The sequence below is a fragment of the Mytilus trossulus genome, chromosome 9, assembly GCF_036588685.1.
Source record: "Mytilus trossulus isolate FHL-02 chromosome 9, PNRI_Mtr1.1.1.hap1, whole genome shotgun sequence".
NCBI lineage: Eukaryota > Metazoa > Mollusca > Bivalvia > Mytilida > Mytilidae > Mytilus > Mytilus trossulus.
The window spans coordinates 66,510,702-66,526,233 of NC_086381.1; the positions used below are offsets into that span (position 1 = coordinate 66,510,702).

Below are 15,532 nucleotides of genomic sequence, written 5' to 3' on the forward strand. Positions count from 1 at the left end.
AAATTTAATTAAACATAATTATCAAGATCACGCGTTTTCAAGTGTTCACGGCCGACATCCGTAATTATTTAATAAGGGTGTAAAAATTATCTATTGCGTCAACATGACAAATTTTTCACCACTTACGACAGTCTGTAATTGCAAAAAACATGTATTGTAATCACTTGTAAACCTTTAACATAAAGGTTCAGGTGCTTACATTCAATGAATAAATGTTATTTCGGCAATCTGTTGATTTTTTTTAGTCAATTTGCGGCGGTTTGTTCAGCAGTATGACTTTGAGCTACTTTTAAAAAAATACAAAACATGTTAAATAGGATGTAGTAAGAATTCAAATTGAATATTTTTTTTATTTAATTAACACGATTAAAGGAACGTGGTAGACTTTCAGTAAACTTAAACCGTCTTCTTTCTAATTTTTATTTTATTTTTAAAAGGGGAGCAACCCCTGATAAACAATGGGAAAGTTTCACTCGTTTTGTGTCCAAATGATTAAAATCTGAACACGACTGGACACGGTCTGACAACATCTTGACGTAACTGTGTATCCATGGTCTTTTTTGGTCTGACGTGGTCTTAACGGATCCAAACAACCCGCTAGACGATTCAGTCTTTCCCGTCTTGACACGCCTTAACGAACTGATTTACCTGATGAGGCTATCGATCTGAATGGCGACTTAACGATCTGAAATATCTTGACGAATTTCTCTAGCGGTAAATCCAGTCAATCAAGATGTGATCAGACCAAAATGACCGTTTCAGACTGAAATCGGGCTACTAGTGCATATACCTACGAAATGCACGAAAATTGCTACCTTACGAATAATATTCAAGTTTTGAACAGCGGTATACTACTGTTGCCTTTATTAAGCATCTGTCAATATGTAATATTTGTGACTGAAATGCATTAAAAAAAATGGATCAACTTTTCACAAGATTCCTGATTTGCAACAGTCACGTGCAATACTATCATTTGGAATTATTTTGTATTAATTGAAGATTTGTATATCTAATTAGTTTGATGTCGGTGTATGGCTGTAAATATTCGGTATTCTGAATATATTTCATTTACTTATATCATGTTGGTTATTCATCTAGTATGTTAACCCAAACAACTATAAAACTGATGCTTTGGTTATTCCTAATTGTTGTAGATGCTTTGCTTTCTTTATAATTTTGAAATATGGATGCGTTGTTTTCTTTATAAACTTCTAATGGACATCTTATTGATCTAGTTTTTAAATTAAAAGCTTGGCTTTGGTAACTCTTTGGAATTTGTAATATAAAACAAATGGTAAATGAGACATTACAATTATGTTATGCTCATGAATAATTTGAATGTACAATCTGTTTTTCTTCAAAGATGTTGTTAATACCAAGATGTTTTGTCTTTTTGTCTGTGTCCATTAACAACATTAACAGACAGATTATCAATATCAGATTTATGAAAATCACATTGTGGAATAAATATTAGTGTTGGTTTTAAGTGTTTCTGATGAAGATCAAACAGAAATCCCCTGAGGAATAACACAATTTGTAGCGCGGAAAAGAGAAAACCTTCCATTGTATTAACCATTTTAATTCTACTATGAAAAAAATGTAACAATATTTAACATATAAAAACAAATATGCTGATCAAAACAATTTCCAATGTTGTCACAATAAGAGGATATTTCTAAAATCATGTATTGTTTGTTTTCGAAAATTTTAAATAGAAATATTCGGTCAATCAAAAATTCTTTTTTCGCATAAAAATGCGCCTTTATAATTCAACCATAGGTCATGCCATTTATAACCATCAAACTTTTTCATACCAATCACTTCAGTCTGACCTGGGTTACCACTTGAATCAGGTTGTGTTGAATGCCAATTGAAGTAAGTAATGATTGATCCGTCACTGTATCGCCAATGCTCTTCTGCGATTAGATGTGATCCTTGAAACATTATCCAACTGGTAACATCAAGATAATCTAAAAGAAATATTGTACAAAACAATAAGATAGATTTTCCAAACATCTTGGTTTTAAATGACGAAAAGTATTTCTTTATTATTTGAAATTTGAAGTAAGGATTTATGATACGATTGTGAATGAGCCTGCCCTCTTAAAAAGTAAAACAACAAAAATACCAAACTCCAAAGAAATTTCAAAACGGAATGTCCCTTGATAATTGGTAAAATCAAAAGCTCTTGGTTTAATTGACAAAAAGTATTTGGTTTATTTTTTTAAATGTAAAATAAGGGTTAATGGTATGATTGTAAATGAGCCTGTCTTCTTAAAAGGTAAAACAACAAAAATACCGAACTCCAAGGAAAATTCAAAACGGAAAGTCCCTTAATAAATGGCAAAATCAAAAGCTGAAACACATCAAACGAAAGGAAAACAACTGTCATATTCCTGACTTGGTACAGGCATTTCCGAATGTACAAAATGGTGGATTAAACCTGGTTTTGAAGCTAAAAAGTACACAACATAAATCGAGAATGTGTCTATGGGCCTCAGATGCCCCGCTTGTAAATATGCATAAATCAATTGATTAAGTATTCCATTTACAAAGGGGCATAACTCAAGAACGGTTAAAAGTGACGCCACCCAATTTCAAACTTGTTCTGTGTTTTGTGGTAATAAGCAATGTGTATAAGTTTCCTAACATTTGGTTGAGGCAAACCAAAGTTAGAGACAAGAAACGACAGATTAAGTATTCCATTTGTAAAGGGGCATAACTCAAGAACGGTAAAAAGTGACGCCACCCAATTTTGAACGTGTTCTGTGATTTGTGGGAATAAGCATTGCGTATAAATTTCAGAACATTTAGTTGAGGCAAACTAAATTAAGAAAACGGAAACGAAAAATTCAGCAATTTTCAGCAATATTTATGTTTATAAGGGAGCAAAACTGAAGAACGGCAAAAGTGGTGCCATCCTTTTTCAAACTTAATCTGTGATTTGTGATTATAAGCATTGTGTCTAAGATTCATAACATTCAGATGAGACAAACTAAAGTTAGAAAATGGAAACGAAAAATTCAGCTTTTTTTATGCTTATAAAGGGGCATAACTCCTGAACGGTAAAAGTGACGCCATCCAAATTCAAGCTTCATCTGTGATTTGGGACAAGGGTAGGACTTAATGCCCCCTCCGTTAGGGCGGGGGAATCAAAATGTAAATAATTGCAAGTCATCAAACATTGAGCAAAACTCCTCCTGTGAAAATAAGAAGAAACAGTAGATGAACCATGTTTACATCGCATACATTTGTGATGCATTCAGAATTTACAAATCAAGGTAAAATTAAAACTGTAAGGAATCGTATGCACTCCAAAAAGGAACGAAACTGGGAGCGTCGAAAGTGTAAGCGTTTTATACTTTGCATTTTCATACAAAAAATTGCGTGTCAGGAGCACATTCCTATTGATGAAGAACGTAAAATAGCAATACACACGTGCTTAACGTATTAAAAGTGATATGTAAACGTCATACAATGAGACAAAGGGTACTTTAATACTGAAAAATTAATAGCCTGACAATATCAAAGCTGAAATCATCAAGTTTGTTTATGGGTAAATGTTTGAAGTCGTCAATTTTTGTGGATATCAAAATTACATCAAGATAAAAGCCTATAATCCATTTCCTGTAGTTTCCATGATCTCAAGTGCACTGGGACTTATGGGTCACATGTATGCACTGACATATAGGTTACAGAGTGACAGAACTTTATAAATATATCTGAGAGTGAAGTTAAAGAGCTTGTCGATATGTTTTTATTTCTGTTTTAGATGGTTATGTCATCAAGTAATCAAGGCAGGTCCTGGGAAGACATGTTTTGACGCTTTTCGATGGAGAACTCCTAATCATAACAACAACAATAAAAACCACTGGACCATCACGTTACAATGGTTAAACATCTTAGTAAGGGCTTAACCCCCAATAACGTTATACAGTTATTGTGGAAATACACGTTTTAACGTATTTATCAATGTATTCTTTTCCCAAATAACTAATTTCCATCATTTGTTCATTGGAAAAAATCTAAAGAAACAAACCAACATTTTGCTATTTCAGATCCTGACGGTTAGTCAATGTTTTAGTTCTGCAATGATTTATAACATATTTTGTTTTAAATTTGGAAGTTGATAAATAAATAAATGACTAAGAAACTAAGGTTCGAACTCTTCCAAGAAAAAGTTTACCTCAGAAGAATTTGGTAATATTATTGGTCCCGTATAGATATATAACTCATAACGTTTTTTTTTATACTAGTGATTCATTTATTTTCGTAGATACTAATTTTCGTGGATTGATTTACCACGAGTAATAATGAATCTACAAGCTATACATTCCGTGCTGTCAAATGTTATGTTGGAGTCTTTCTTAAGTAGTTTTATGTAACAAGGTGCTTTGGACGCATCAAACTAAAAACGTTTTAATTTGTTGTTTCACAATGATATTGTAAAGGACTAAAACGTAAAAATATAGTAGTAAAAAAACACACCTACAGGTGTACAAGATAAATTAAAAAACTTTATCAAGGTTATCTCATTAGCAAGGATACCGCATCTTCGTATTTTCATAAATAGAATTTATTTTGCACGATTCATTTGATACAAATTATCTACTCTACCCGCCTTTAACTAAAGATATTTACCAAGAAATGTAACAATGAAAACCTGCTTCTCTTCAGAATCTATTCTCATCAGTTCCGCTCCTTCGAGACCACATTTTGAGTCATACTCTGCAGACTGCAATGAAGTATCTTTACCATGAATCTTATAACAACTCTGAATCGTTTCACTATAGACGTAACCATTTCTTTTTGGGCATCGACCTGTAATTCAAAGTATGTTTTTGTTAGTAAATTTGTAGAAATTAGTTCTTCACCAAATATTTTGCAATATTAACAGTGATTTATGAATAAAAATCAATGGTTGACATTACCCCTACATAAAAAGTTTAAAAACAATAAATACTCGACGGAATAACAATATCTAGAATACTCCTTTCATATCTATTAATCCGAATAAAGCTAGTTTCTAAATCAATGACCCCCATGCAATATTAACAACACTGAACCAAATAGTACCGTATGGAAGATTGCGAGTTTATAGCAGATACTGGTAGTAACCTCATAGTGCTAATGCATTTCTTATTTGTACAGTCAATTGTATTTCTTCAACGTCTTTCCATAGAAATGATATATTATAATCATTTTACAAAAATGAAGAAAAAAAAATATTCAGCGAACTTTTTTTTTTAATTTACATTTAGAATAACAAAGAACATAGTTAAACAAATCATTATGATTGCTAGATTTCACTTTTTTTCCATATTGATCTATCTTTAAAGATCACATTACAATTTTAAGGATGTTTTCTACTTTGCTTCAAAATACCAAGCATTAGCACAACCTGTTAAAAATTGATAGAATATAAATAACAGACAAAAAAAAAGAAAAAAAAAAGAATAAAATAAAAGGTTCGTGCCCAGGTTTATAAGATATAAGCCAGTGAAAATGTGGCGGGAAATGAATAGCTCTATACTTTTCATACCTAAAACACTGATTCCTGTTTTCTTTTCAGAACTATGAAAATAACAAGGATTTTATAAAATTCTGAAAAGTAGCGGTAAGCGGGCAAAATGTTTAATGGTACTATATGGATAATGGCAGAGGATTCCGTATATCTAATAAAAAATACAAATAAGAACAGCAAACATCCTACAGTCACTTTGAACGTTTTCAAGCTAAAACATTTTCAATTATAATAATGATTACACAAACTGTTTATATAAAACATGCTAAGAAAAGAATACAACGCTTTCAGAAAATAAATCGACCAAATCCTTGTATCTGTAATAATGGAGATCGTTTTACATAAACAAATTGATAATTTTTAACTTACTTATATGTAAGACTGAACAATTTAAAATGATCAGTTCTCCTACTACGACTGTTTCTTATGTTTTAGTAAATCTATATATATTCTTCTCTGATCAGGTATATACCATGCGACATAATCCTGTTCAAGGAAAGGTTCCCCACAACTTCATTTTTGCATCCTAATCGGTTGTTAAGATTGAGACAAGCAATGTCTGATCATTTGTATTTCAAGATTAAACGATTGCAACTTGCTGAAATATTATATGAAATTGAGAATGGAAATGGGGAATGTGTCAAAGGGACAACAACCCAACCAAAGAGCAGAAAAAATCGAAGGCCACCAATAGGCCTTCAACACAGCGATAAAATCCCAAATCCGTAGGAGGGCTTCAAAAATGTGTACTAGTTCAGTTCAAATGGACGTCACAATAAACTCCAAAACCTATAAATGAACTAAACTGAAAAATACATACACGACTAACAAAGGCCAGGGACTCCTGTCTTCGGACAGGCACAAACATAATGCGGGGTTAAAATGTTTTGTGAGATCTCAACCGTCCCCTATACCTCCCGAAAATGTAGAATAACCAAACATACAGCAATACGCACAGTAAAACTCAGTTTAAAATAAGTCCGAGTCCGATGTCAGAGTAGGTTACAAAAGAAACTAAGCAAAAGCAAAATGATACATAACTTAACAAAAAACTACTAGCAGTTACTGACATGCCAGCTCCAGACCTCAATTACACTGATCGAAAGATTATGTCTTCATCTTTGAAAATCAAGCACAATCCGTCCTCTTTAGGTTCATAGGTTTAGTATCATACCATCACAAAATATATGAGAAGAATATAATCCGTATCATGCCAACAACTGATTTTAGAATTGATGTGTTTATGTTCGATGCAAAGACCCTATGAGTGAATTAATGTTAATACCAAAATATGCCATCTTTAATGACCTGACAACAGTATCGTAACTATACCCCTTCTGAATAAGTCAGTTTAAAGGTTTGGTTAGGTTTTGAGGTGCCGACATTTTTTGTGCTTTGTATAGAATATTACCATAAAATGTATATTATTGTATATACAATTTAAAACTATTTTTTAAAGCTTTTAAATAGAATCGCCTGAAATCCATTGAGTGTATATTTTATACACCTCATTAATCTCTTTCGTTATATTGAGAAGAAGTATACTAACATAATGCAACTTATATAACACACTGTTTAAATAATTCGAATGGAATCTACATCATTGTGGATTAAACTTTTATAAAGTTTTATGTATTAAAACTTAACATTGTGATAATGAACGTGGATACCATCATTTTATACACATGTGTGCTTGTGTGGTCTTGCAGAGGTTTAATCACGTCAAACGTGGAAGGTTTAGATACAAGCATCTTTAAAACATAGATGTTACCGAATTTGTTTACGCTATCTGCTATAAAAGTCAAACATTGTCGGTTTGGAGTCTAAAGAAGAGAGAAATATTTTCTGTTGACTTGTATTTTCTGTTTTATCTTTTAAAAAACCTGGTGTATATCATTATTCTAATGCAAATACGTAGCCATGTCTTAAACAACCGATGGTCTCGAGTTTCCATGAAATATTTATGCGAACTATTAACCATATCTTCCTTTACATCTATCATTCATCCCTTTTTACGCATTTTATAATTCCTCACATAATTAATATAATACTTAATAACTTTGTTGCATCTTTTTTTACAATGTCGAACTACGTAATAGATTTGGATCGAGCTCAACTAATGGGTCTAATATGGACAGAACGCGCTAGACTGGTATCTTAGGTTAGTTTACAACAACTGGGTCGGAGCCTTTGTTGATGAACGTATCGTTCCCAAGAGTATCACCATCCCAGTAGCCAGCACTTCTGAGTTGACATGAAATACCAATTGAATTGTCATTTCAGTAAATGTTCTGGTAACTAAAATTAATAAAATAAACCTTATGTTTCCCTCCCAAGGCATATAGATGGCATTAAACATATTTGGCACAATTTATTTTCGAAACTTTTGACTTTTTAATGATCTTTAAATTCGTATTCGGCATTCTCGCTTTTTATGCAGTTTAACCGCGAGTCTTGCTTTATACATCAGTAAACCTGGGATATGTGTTAAACTTTAACAACTGAACATTAAACAACTAATAAGCATGATATCAAATTATCTATGATTACCGGGTCTTCGAAAAATAATTTTAAAACTGACCCATGTATTTCACAAACAGAAAAGTAGTTTCACAACGATATGAAAAATATACGATACATACATTGCTGTTATAAAACTATTTTCTGTGATTATTATATTATTAAAATATTAATAATTTCATGTTTTGGGATAACAGTATGGAAAGGTTTTAAAATAAATCTTAGAACAAATATATTATGGAAACCGAAGAAAATGTTAAAAATTACATGTTAGGGTTTGGTGATTTTTTTAATATGCCTGAACTTAAAATCATTGAATTCGTATACAATGTAGATGTCCAGTATAAACAGGTTTTGGATGATTTTGACAATCCTCGGAACTACTTTGTTGCCATGCAAAAGTTTCAAAAAATCGAAAACTCCCCAAACGTCATGAATATTTACAGAATTGTCAACTGGTCTGTGTAGATCATGTAGATGTGAAATTTTCATTTGTCAATTCAAAAATGTCTGTCATTACATAGAAAATAATGCACAATATGTCAAATTGCTCATAAAACCTTAAAGTATGATTTCCGCTATTAAAATTGTTGGTCAAGTCTAATGAAACGTTGATGGTACATTTCCTCTCATGTACCAATGTGACACCTGTCATTAATATTATGGAAATGGTCACCGTCACCACGGAAACAGCAAAAAAGACAACAAAAAAATCAAAATGCTTCAAACGCTCAGAAATTTTAACTGGCATATCCATATATATTGCATTTGACTTTTGGATTTAAAAAATGACTGCAGTAACCGTGACAGTCGTGCGGGTGACATTCTAGTTACTATTGTTGTTGTTATTACTAGTCTTTGTTATGCCTGGGGTTCTTTTTGTTCAGGTGCAAAAAATCAAACACCAACAAATCAAAACAATATTATAACAAAGGCTACAAAATACAAGCAAAACATATTATCTTATTTGTAACATAGCCTCTTACTATCTAAAACTAAATGATAGGTCCACCCATCACTGTGGTATCCTTTGATATCCTTCATACCATTTACATATCCTGCACTTAAACCGATGCACTCTTTGGATGTTTTTGAATGTGAAACTGACATACATTCTGTCATGTGATTACACTGCAAAACACATTCTAAAATGCTCGCCTTAATTTGGAATATCACCGTCTCATTAAAGTAAATGTTATTAAGTTCTGGTGAATTCTCGGTAAATCCAACTTTTATTTTACATGCAACTATTTGATATGATATCAAAATATATACAATTTCATGTAAAAATGCCATATTATATATTAAACATAATAAGATAGTCCCAATTAGTGAGTAAGTAAAGCCATATGAACTGACGATGCATAAGTGATGATATTCCTTAATGAATTGTACATAAATATATAATATCGATATTGTTTCACAGCATCCAATTATATCTCTGATATACTTTACATTTTAAATAACTGCTTATCAAAACAGTTAGCGGAACCAAAAATTATAACATGTACAGTAACAATATATTTCTGTGTATTTATATTCTTTAAATTACAGGTTTAGTCTAATAATTATATAATAAATAGCTTGGGGAAATATGTTAGGGTTTAGTTTGGATTAACACAGAAAATTGAAATATGCAAAACCAATCTATCAAATTGTTCAATCCATTTCATTGAATGTCTGTTTATGATTATCAAACTAATAAAAATTAACACTACACATTACTTTCAATTAAATAAAATTACTTTTAACTAGTAAGAAAATATTGTAAGACCATTTCATCAAAATTGTAATCCTTTAAAAAGGGTACTTAACACGCTTTCTTGCTAAAAAAGGTAATATATTCTTCGTATCTGGAACTTAAAATATTTGCCATGACATCTGACTATCAAAAGCAACTTTACTTCATAATATGTTATTGTAACTGTTCCGCTGCACTGGTAAAATAAACTGCCAGTGCATTGAAGATTGCAATGAGGAGGTTACCTCATAATGTGGTTGAAGCAAATTAAAATCGCAACCACTGTTTTGTATACTCGAATAGAAAATTAAAGGATGTGGGGTATCCATCCATGACCAAACAAAAAGCACACAAAAAGCAAAGGAACATCGTTTAAATTGCTGTTGTTTGTCTCAAAGTCATAGTGAGGCCTTAAAAAAATCACTGCAAGTTTAGGACAGTCCCTAGCACCAGTATGAGTGGTGTTATTATTAAGTATGCTTCGTCTAATAGAATAACAAAAGCATGCCTAATATTCAAATTATTGAACATATAGTATAGCAGGAAATTGAAAGTCTAAAGTATAAAAAAAAAAAACATGTTAAACTTTTACTCATTTTTTGTTTAGTTTGAGCTGCAAATTTTTGTTTTTATCACATGCATCCGATTTAACCTTGAGAGATGCACACGCCTGATGAAGCTAGTTTGTCTAGCGAAATATTGCGTATTTCTTTTTAAAACCTAACAGAACTTTTTATTGTATCAATTAATTAGCTTTATTATATTCTTAGACCTTTATATATATATAAAACGTCTGAAGAATAGTCAACGATTTTTCCCACGAGGGCGCCATATATATATTATCATATAAACTGCCCAATCACAAGACATCTTTTAAGAGCAGGGCATGATTTTGAAAACGTCACATTTCAAATCATCGATAAAAACCAAATTGGGATACACAAGGAAGACAAAAGAGAGAGGGATGTTGGATGCACCAGTTACGAACTCTTGAACCTGTTGGACTCAATGAGAGATAAGAAAAAAGATTTGAAAACAAATCTAAATAATAATCTTGAAATCATACAAATTAATTTATAGAAATTCATACAATTAGTCGAACGTCAATAAATATGTTAAACATTTACACCAACTTTATGTAGTTGTAGCTACAAACATATTTTTTACAGAACATCAATGAATATGTTAACCTTTCACTCAAATTTTGTGCAGTTCAAGCTACAAAAATATTTTTTTGTCATGCATCTGATTTCTCTTTGAGAGATGCACACGCCTGATGAAGCTAATTTGTTTAGCGAAATATTGCGTATTTCTATTTAAAATCTTTAAGAATTTTAAATGTATTAATTAGCGTGCTTAGACAGTTATATAATTTTAATTCAGTAATTGTATCAGTTTATTAACTGATTAAATAGATTGAATGTTGATTGTTGCTATTTTTAGACATTATATATATATTATCATATATATATATGTCATAGGATTTTTTTTTGCAAAGATTCATATAGGGTCAAAATATAAATCAAGGTGGAGTTTTTAAGACTAATTTGCAATATTTATTATGGGGCTGATGTAATGGGTCACTTTTAACAGATTTATATACGTAAAGTCATGCAAATTAAAATAAAAAAATGATGCAAATATTTTTATACTAGATGGCTAGATTTTATCATTACACTTATGTAACATGTACTTATATCTCAAGAAAATTCTATAATTTGTCCATTTTAAGAAGAAATTTACTTTTTTTTAATTGTTTGCTCACAGTAAACAATTTGCCGATATGTTTTTCGTATGCAGTGAACTCCGCGTGGCCTTTCTGGTAAAAATCCGGTGAATGCAATACGCATGGATCTGTCATTGAAATAACTTAATATCTTACTTTATATGTTATACACTTCCTCTATATCCATGCTTCTTTGTTGACTGTTTACTAAGGTGACAATTGTTAAACTACGGCTTCAAAATACGACAATTAATAAGCTGCCATATTTTCACATCGTTGCATACCGAGAGAACTTTTTTGACGATGATACGATACGGATGCGTAAAAAACGATGAAATCGTGCACAGAAGACTATGTTGATGATTTATTCATGCATGGGTCCAAGAATTGGATAAACATTATTTGTCACCAGTCACTCGTTTCATATGACTTTTATTATCATTTAATCGAATAAAAATTAAACAAACATAAATTGAAAAGTGATTGAAAGGACTTTATTCTTAAAAACTACGTATTATAGTCACAGAGAAAAAAGCTTTATATTTACAAAAACAAAATAAATTTGACGTTAGCGAATTGCTCAGCAAGATATATACAGTTATAAAATGGTAGAAGACGATTTTTACTGAGAGCGGGGATTTCCAGCTTAAAAGTTTCCGTTCATTTTCAATAGCTGCTCCCGACGTTACAGCAAGATAAACAAAATTAGCAATTCCGACCACAGATTTCATTTTCATTGTAATTTATATCATTTAATTTTCAAACATATTTCATTTTGGACAATTAAACAAAGTAGAAGTATTTTTCACGGATAAAAATCAAAATTCATCAATGAATTGAAAATTATTATCCAAGCGCGAATGAAGGGAGACAAGCCATATAAATCTGCACAAACTATTCTATGTCAAAAACGATAGATTTAGCTGGCACTGAACACTACTGAAAATCTCAATCAACTACTTTATCGATGTACTGATTTCGACGAAAACGTTCATGACGCTACTGAATCGAAGACAAAGACGGTTTTTTTAGTTACCTGAGACAGTACTGAACTGTCCTGGATCTTCTCCTACTCGGATCGGGATACTGAACACGGACTGAATAATTAAAAAAAGATCTTGACAGTTTTCCTTGCGGTAATTTCAGGCATTTAAGACTTGTTCAGTTTAAAATAACCGCTTCAGTAATAAAAACATTTACTAGTGAATTTCGTGGCGAAATCTGTTTCTTATATACTAAAATATGTGGGTCAAATGTATTTGATTAATGATAGCAAGGTGTTTCTTTCTTTGTAAAAGAGTTCATTTGAATTTGACCTCACGAAAAGTATATCGTGAAGTTACAGACAAATGAAATGTTGTTGCTCACGTCGTCTTTATTCAATCTCTGGTGGATAGTTGTAACATTGGTAATCATACCACACCATCTCATTTCTACATGTTTTACATTATTTGTCATAATGGTCATTATTGTTGTTGTGTTAGAACTTTCTGCATAATTTTAATGACTGCAACCAGATGGATTTGACAATTGTGACAAATATCAATTTACATACTTTTCCTTTGACTCCTTTATTCGTGTTTCCAAACTCGTTCGCTATGACCATGTATGTAGTAAGGTTTTTAATTTCAAAGAAAAAAATAAAAATGAGTAAACCAAGTTAACTATTATTACAAGAAATTCCTTATAACTTTCCCTATATTATTTTATATACAAAGATTTTGTTTTGAAGTTTGGCTGTTCATGTTAAATTCAGTTTTACGGTAAAGATGTTTATAAAGCTCGTACGCTTAATGCAATCTATATAAATTATAAGGTCATTTGAATGAACTCATTTTTAAAGAGTATTATTTTACCACCGTTGTAAGATCATTTAATATGATTTTTATTGGAACAAATATTAATTTTAATTCTGATATTATTTTTATAAGTATGTTTTTATGTCTTGACATAACACTAGAACATGTATTTTTAAATTATTGGGGGTACCGGTGGCCAAGTGTCAACACTTGGGTTGTGAGTTCGAATCCCGCAACTCGTAATAGCGTTCCAACTCTACTCTCCATTATTTAAGATTGTCAGTTTTTCTACTATGACTGGTTGGTTATCCCAGGGTACTTCGGCTTCCTTCATTAATGAAAAATGATCGCCACGAAATATCGAATAGTGCTGAAATTTAAAACCCTACTACTTTGAGAACTTTCTGTCTGTCATTTGTTTTTGTATCACATTCCAATACGATGAGTCAAGCCATTGTTAACTATTTTTACAGCTTCTTCTCATGTTGTGTTGTTACATCATTGTCTAAGGTTCCTATCTCATCAATCTCATTAATGTCATTCAAATCAGCTGTAGTTTTCGCTACAATATTCTCTACCGTATTACAACTTCGCATTTTAAAGAGATTTCTTTCTCACTGATGTTAAATCTCACATTTAATTTCATTCGTAGATATTCGTACTTCAAATATTCCTAAGAAGTAACATCCAAAAGCTATCATTTTTTTTAAAGGATTTCTCTTTCATCTGATAATGTTATTAGTGTTTAAAATGTTGAGCAATCTATGGTATCAACAGATGAAATTGATATACTGTTTATTCAACAATTATTGCGATGTTTTTATTATTGCGAAAAATGCGATAAGGTTGTTATCGCAATAATTTAAACTCGCATTTTGAAATTAATTATATGAATTAAAAAGGATTGTTCTCAATATCGCATAAAGTTAAATCGCATTTTGTCTAAAATCACAAAATCGTAGTAATATATGCATGCAATAATTTCTGAATTTACAGTAGATGCTTCAAAATATCAATGATAATATATTAAAAATGTGTAGGAATTTGGTATTTTTTGTCAAAATTATTGTATTTGAAACTTAATATGTACTTTCTAATTTGATATTTTTCAATCTACGTTGTTTTTGTAGGGCTTTTTAACGAGGGTGAGTGTTTCATTTTTCATAATTTTCTGATGAATCAAACGTTGGTTTCTTTTATAGAAGATCGATACTTTACATTAGGAAGAAAGTAATAAAAACGGAATGTATGATTAACTTGCCAATTTAATCTAAATGCTTCATTACTAGTTCTTTTAAATTACATGAAATTGAAAAACGATCTATATTACACATGAATTTAAATTCTCTTGCAATTTGTAATTAATTACAAGATATTACAATTATTAGTCATAACTTTTAGTTGATTTTCTCACAGACATCAGTGACGCTCGAATATAAATAGGAAAAAAAGTTAAATAAAGTACGAATTTTAATAGCATTGAGGATCCAAAATTACGAAAGGTTTTGCTGAGTACAGCTAAGGTGACCTAATCCTGGGGTACAACATACTCGCTAGTCGACAAAGTTTTAAATCAATTGCTTTATATAAAACACCATTTTAATGAAAATAAGTTAAAAATGTATAAATACTTTGGTTTTTGTTGTCATAATTATTGTATTTTAAACTTGATAATATGTACTTTTTCATTTGATATTTTCCAATCTATGCTACTTTTGTATTTTTGATTTTTTTTTTGACAAGGGAGAGTATTACATTTTCATGGTTTTCTGATGAATCTAACGTTAATTTATTTCTATAGAAAAATTAATACTTATATTAGGAAGAAAGTAATAGAAACGGAATTTATAATTAATTTGACAATACTTAATGTGAATGAATGCTTCATTACTAGCTCTTTTAAACTACATGAAATTAAAAAAAGATCGAAATTACACATGAATTTAAATTCTCTTTCATATTGTAATTAGCGAAACGTTTTTGTAATTATAAGTCAAAACTTTTAGTTAATGATCCTTAAGACATAAACATCTGGTACTAACCGTTTCAAGAATTGTTTAAAAGAACATCAATCAATTTTAAGACATAATTGACTTTTAAATAAAAAAGGAAGAAGTTATCTTTCAAAAAATTACTTATTGGTGATTCTTTCGATACGCTCTTGTAAAGAATTGTAGCATTGCGTAATCAGAAAATAATTTCTACAATTTAAAACTCGACTT

General features: G+C 30.8%; 1 protein-coding gene across 1 annotated transcript; it reads right to left on the reverse strand.

Annotated features, from left to right (window-relative positions):
- Positions 1-1,635: 1,635 nt before the first annotated feature.
- On the reverse strand, positions 1,636-13,906 carry LOC134684874 (uncharacterized). Its single transcript, XM_063544183.1, has 5 exons — positions 13,808-13,906; positions 12,548-12,608; positions 9,031-9,291; positions 4,642-4,821; positions 1,636-1,970 (listed from the first exon to the last, which is right to left on the reverse strand). The coding sequence occupies exons 1-5, from the start codon at positions 13,904-13,906 to the stop codon at positions 1,726-1,728; spliced, it is 846 nt and encodes a 281-aa protein (XP_063400253.1). The 3' UTR covers positions 1,636-1,725.
- Positions 13,907-15,532: the final 1,626 nt, after the last annotated feature.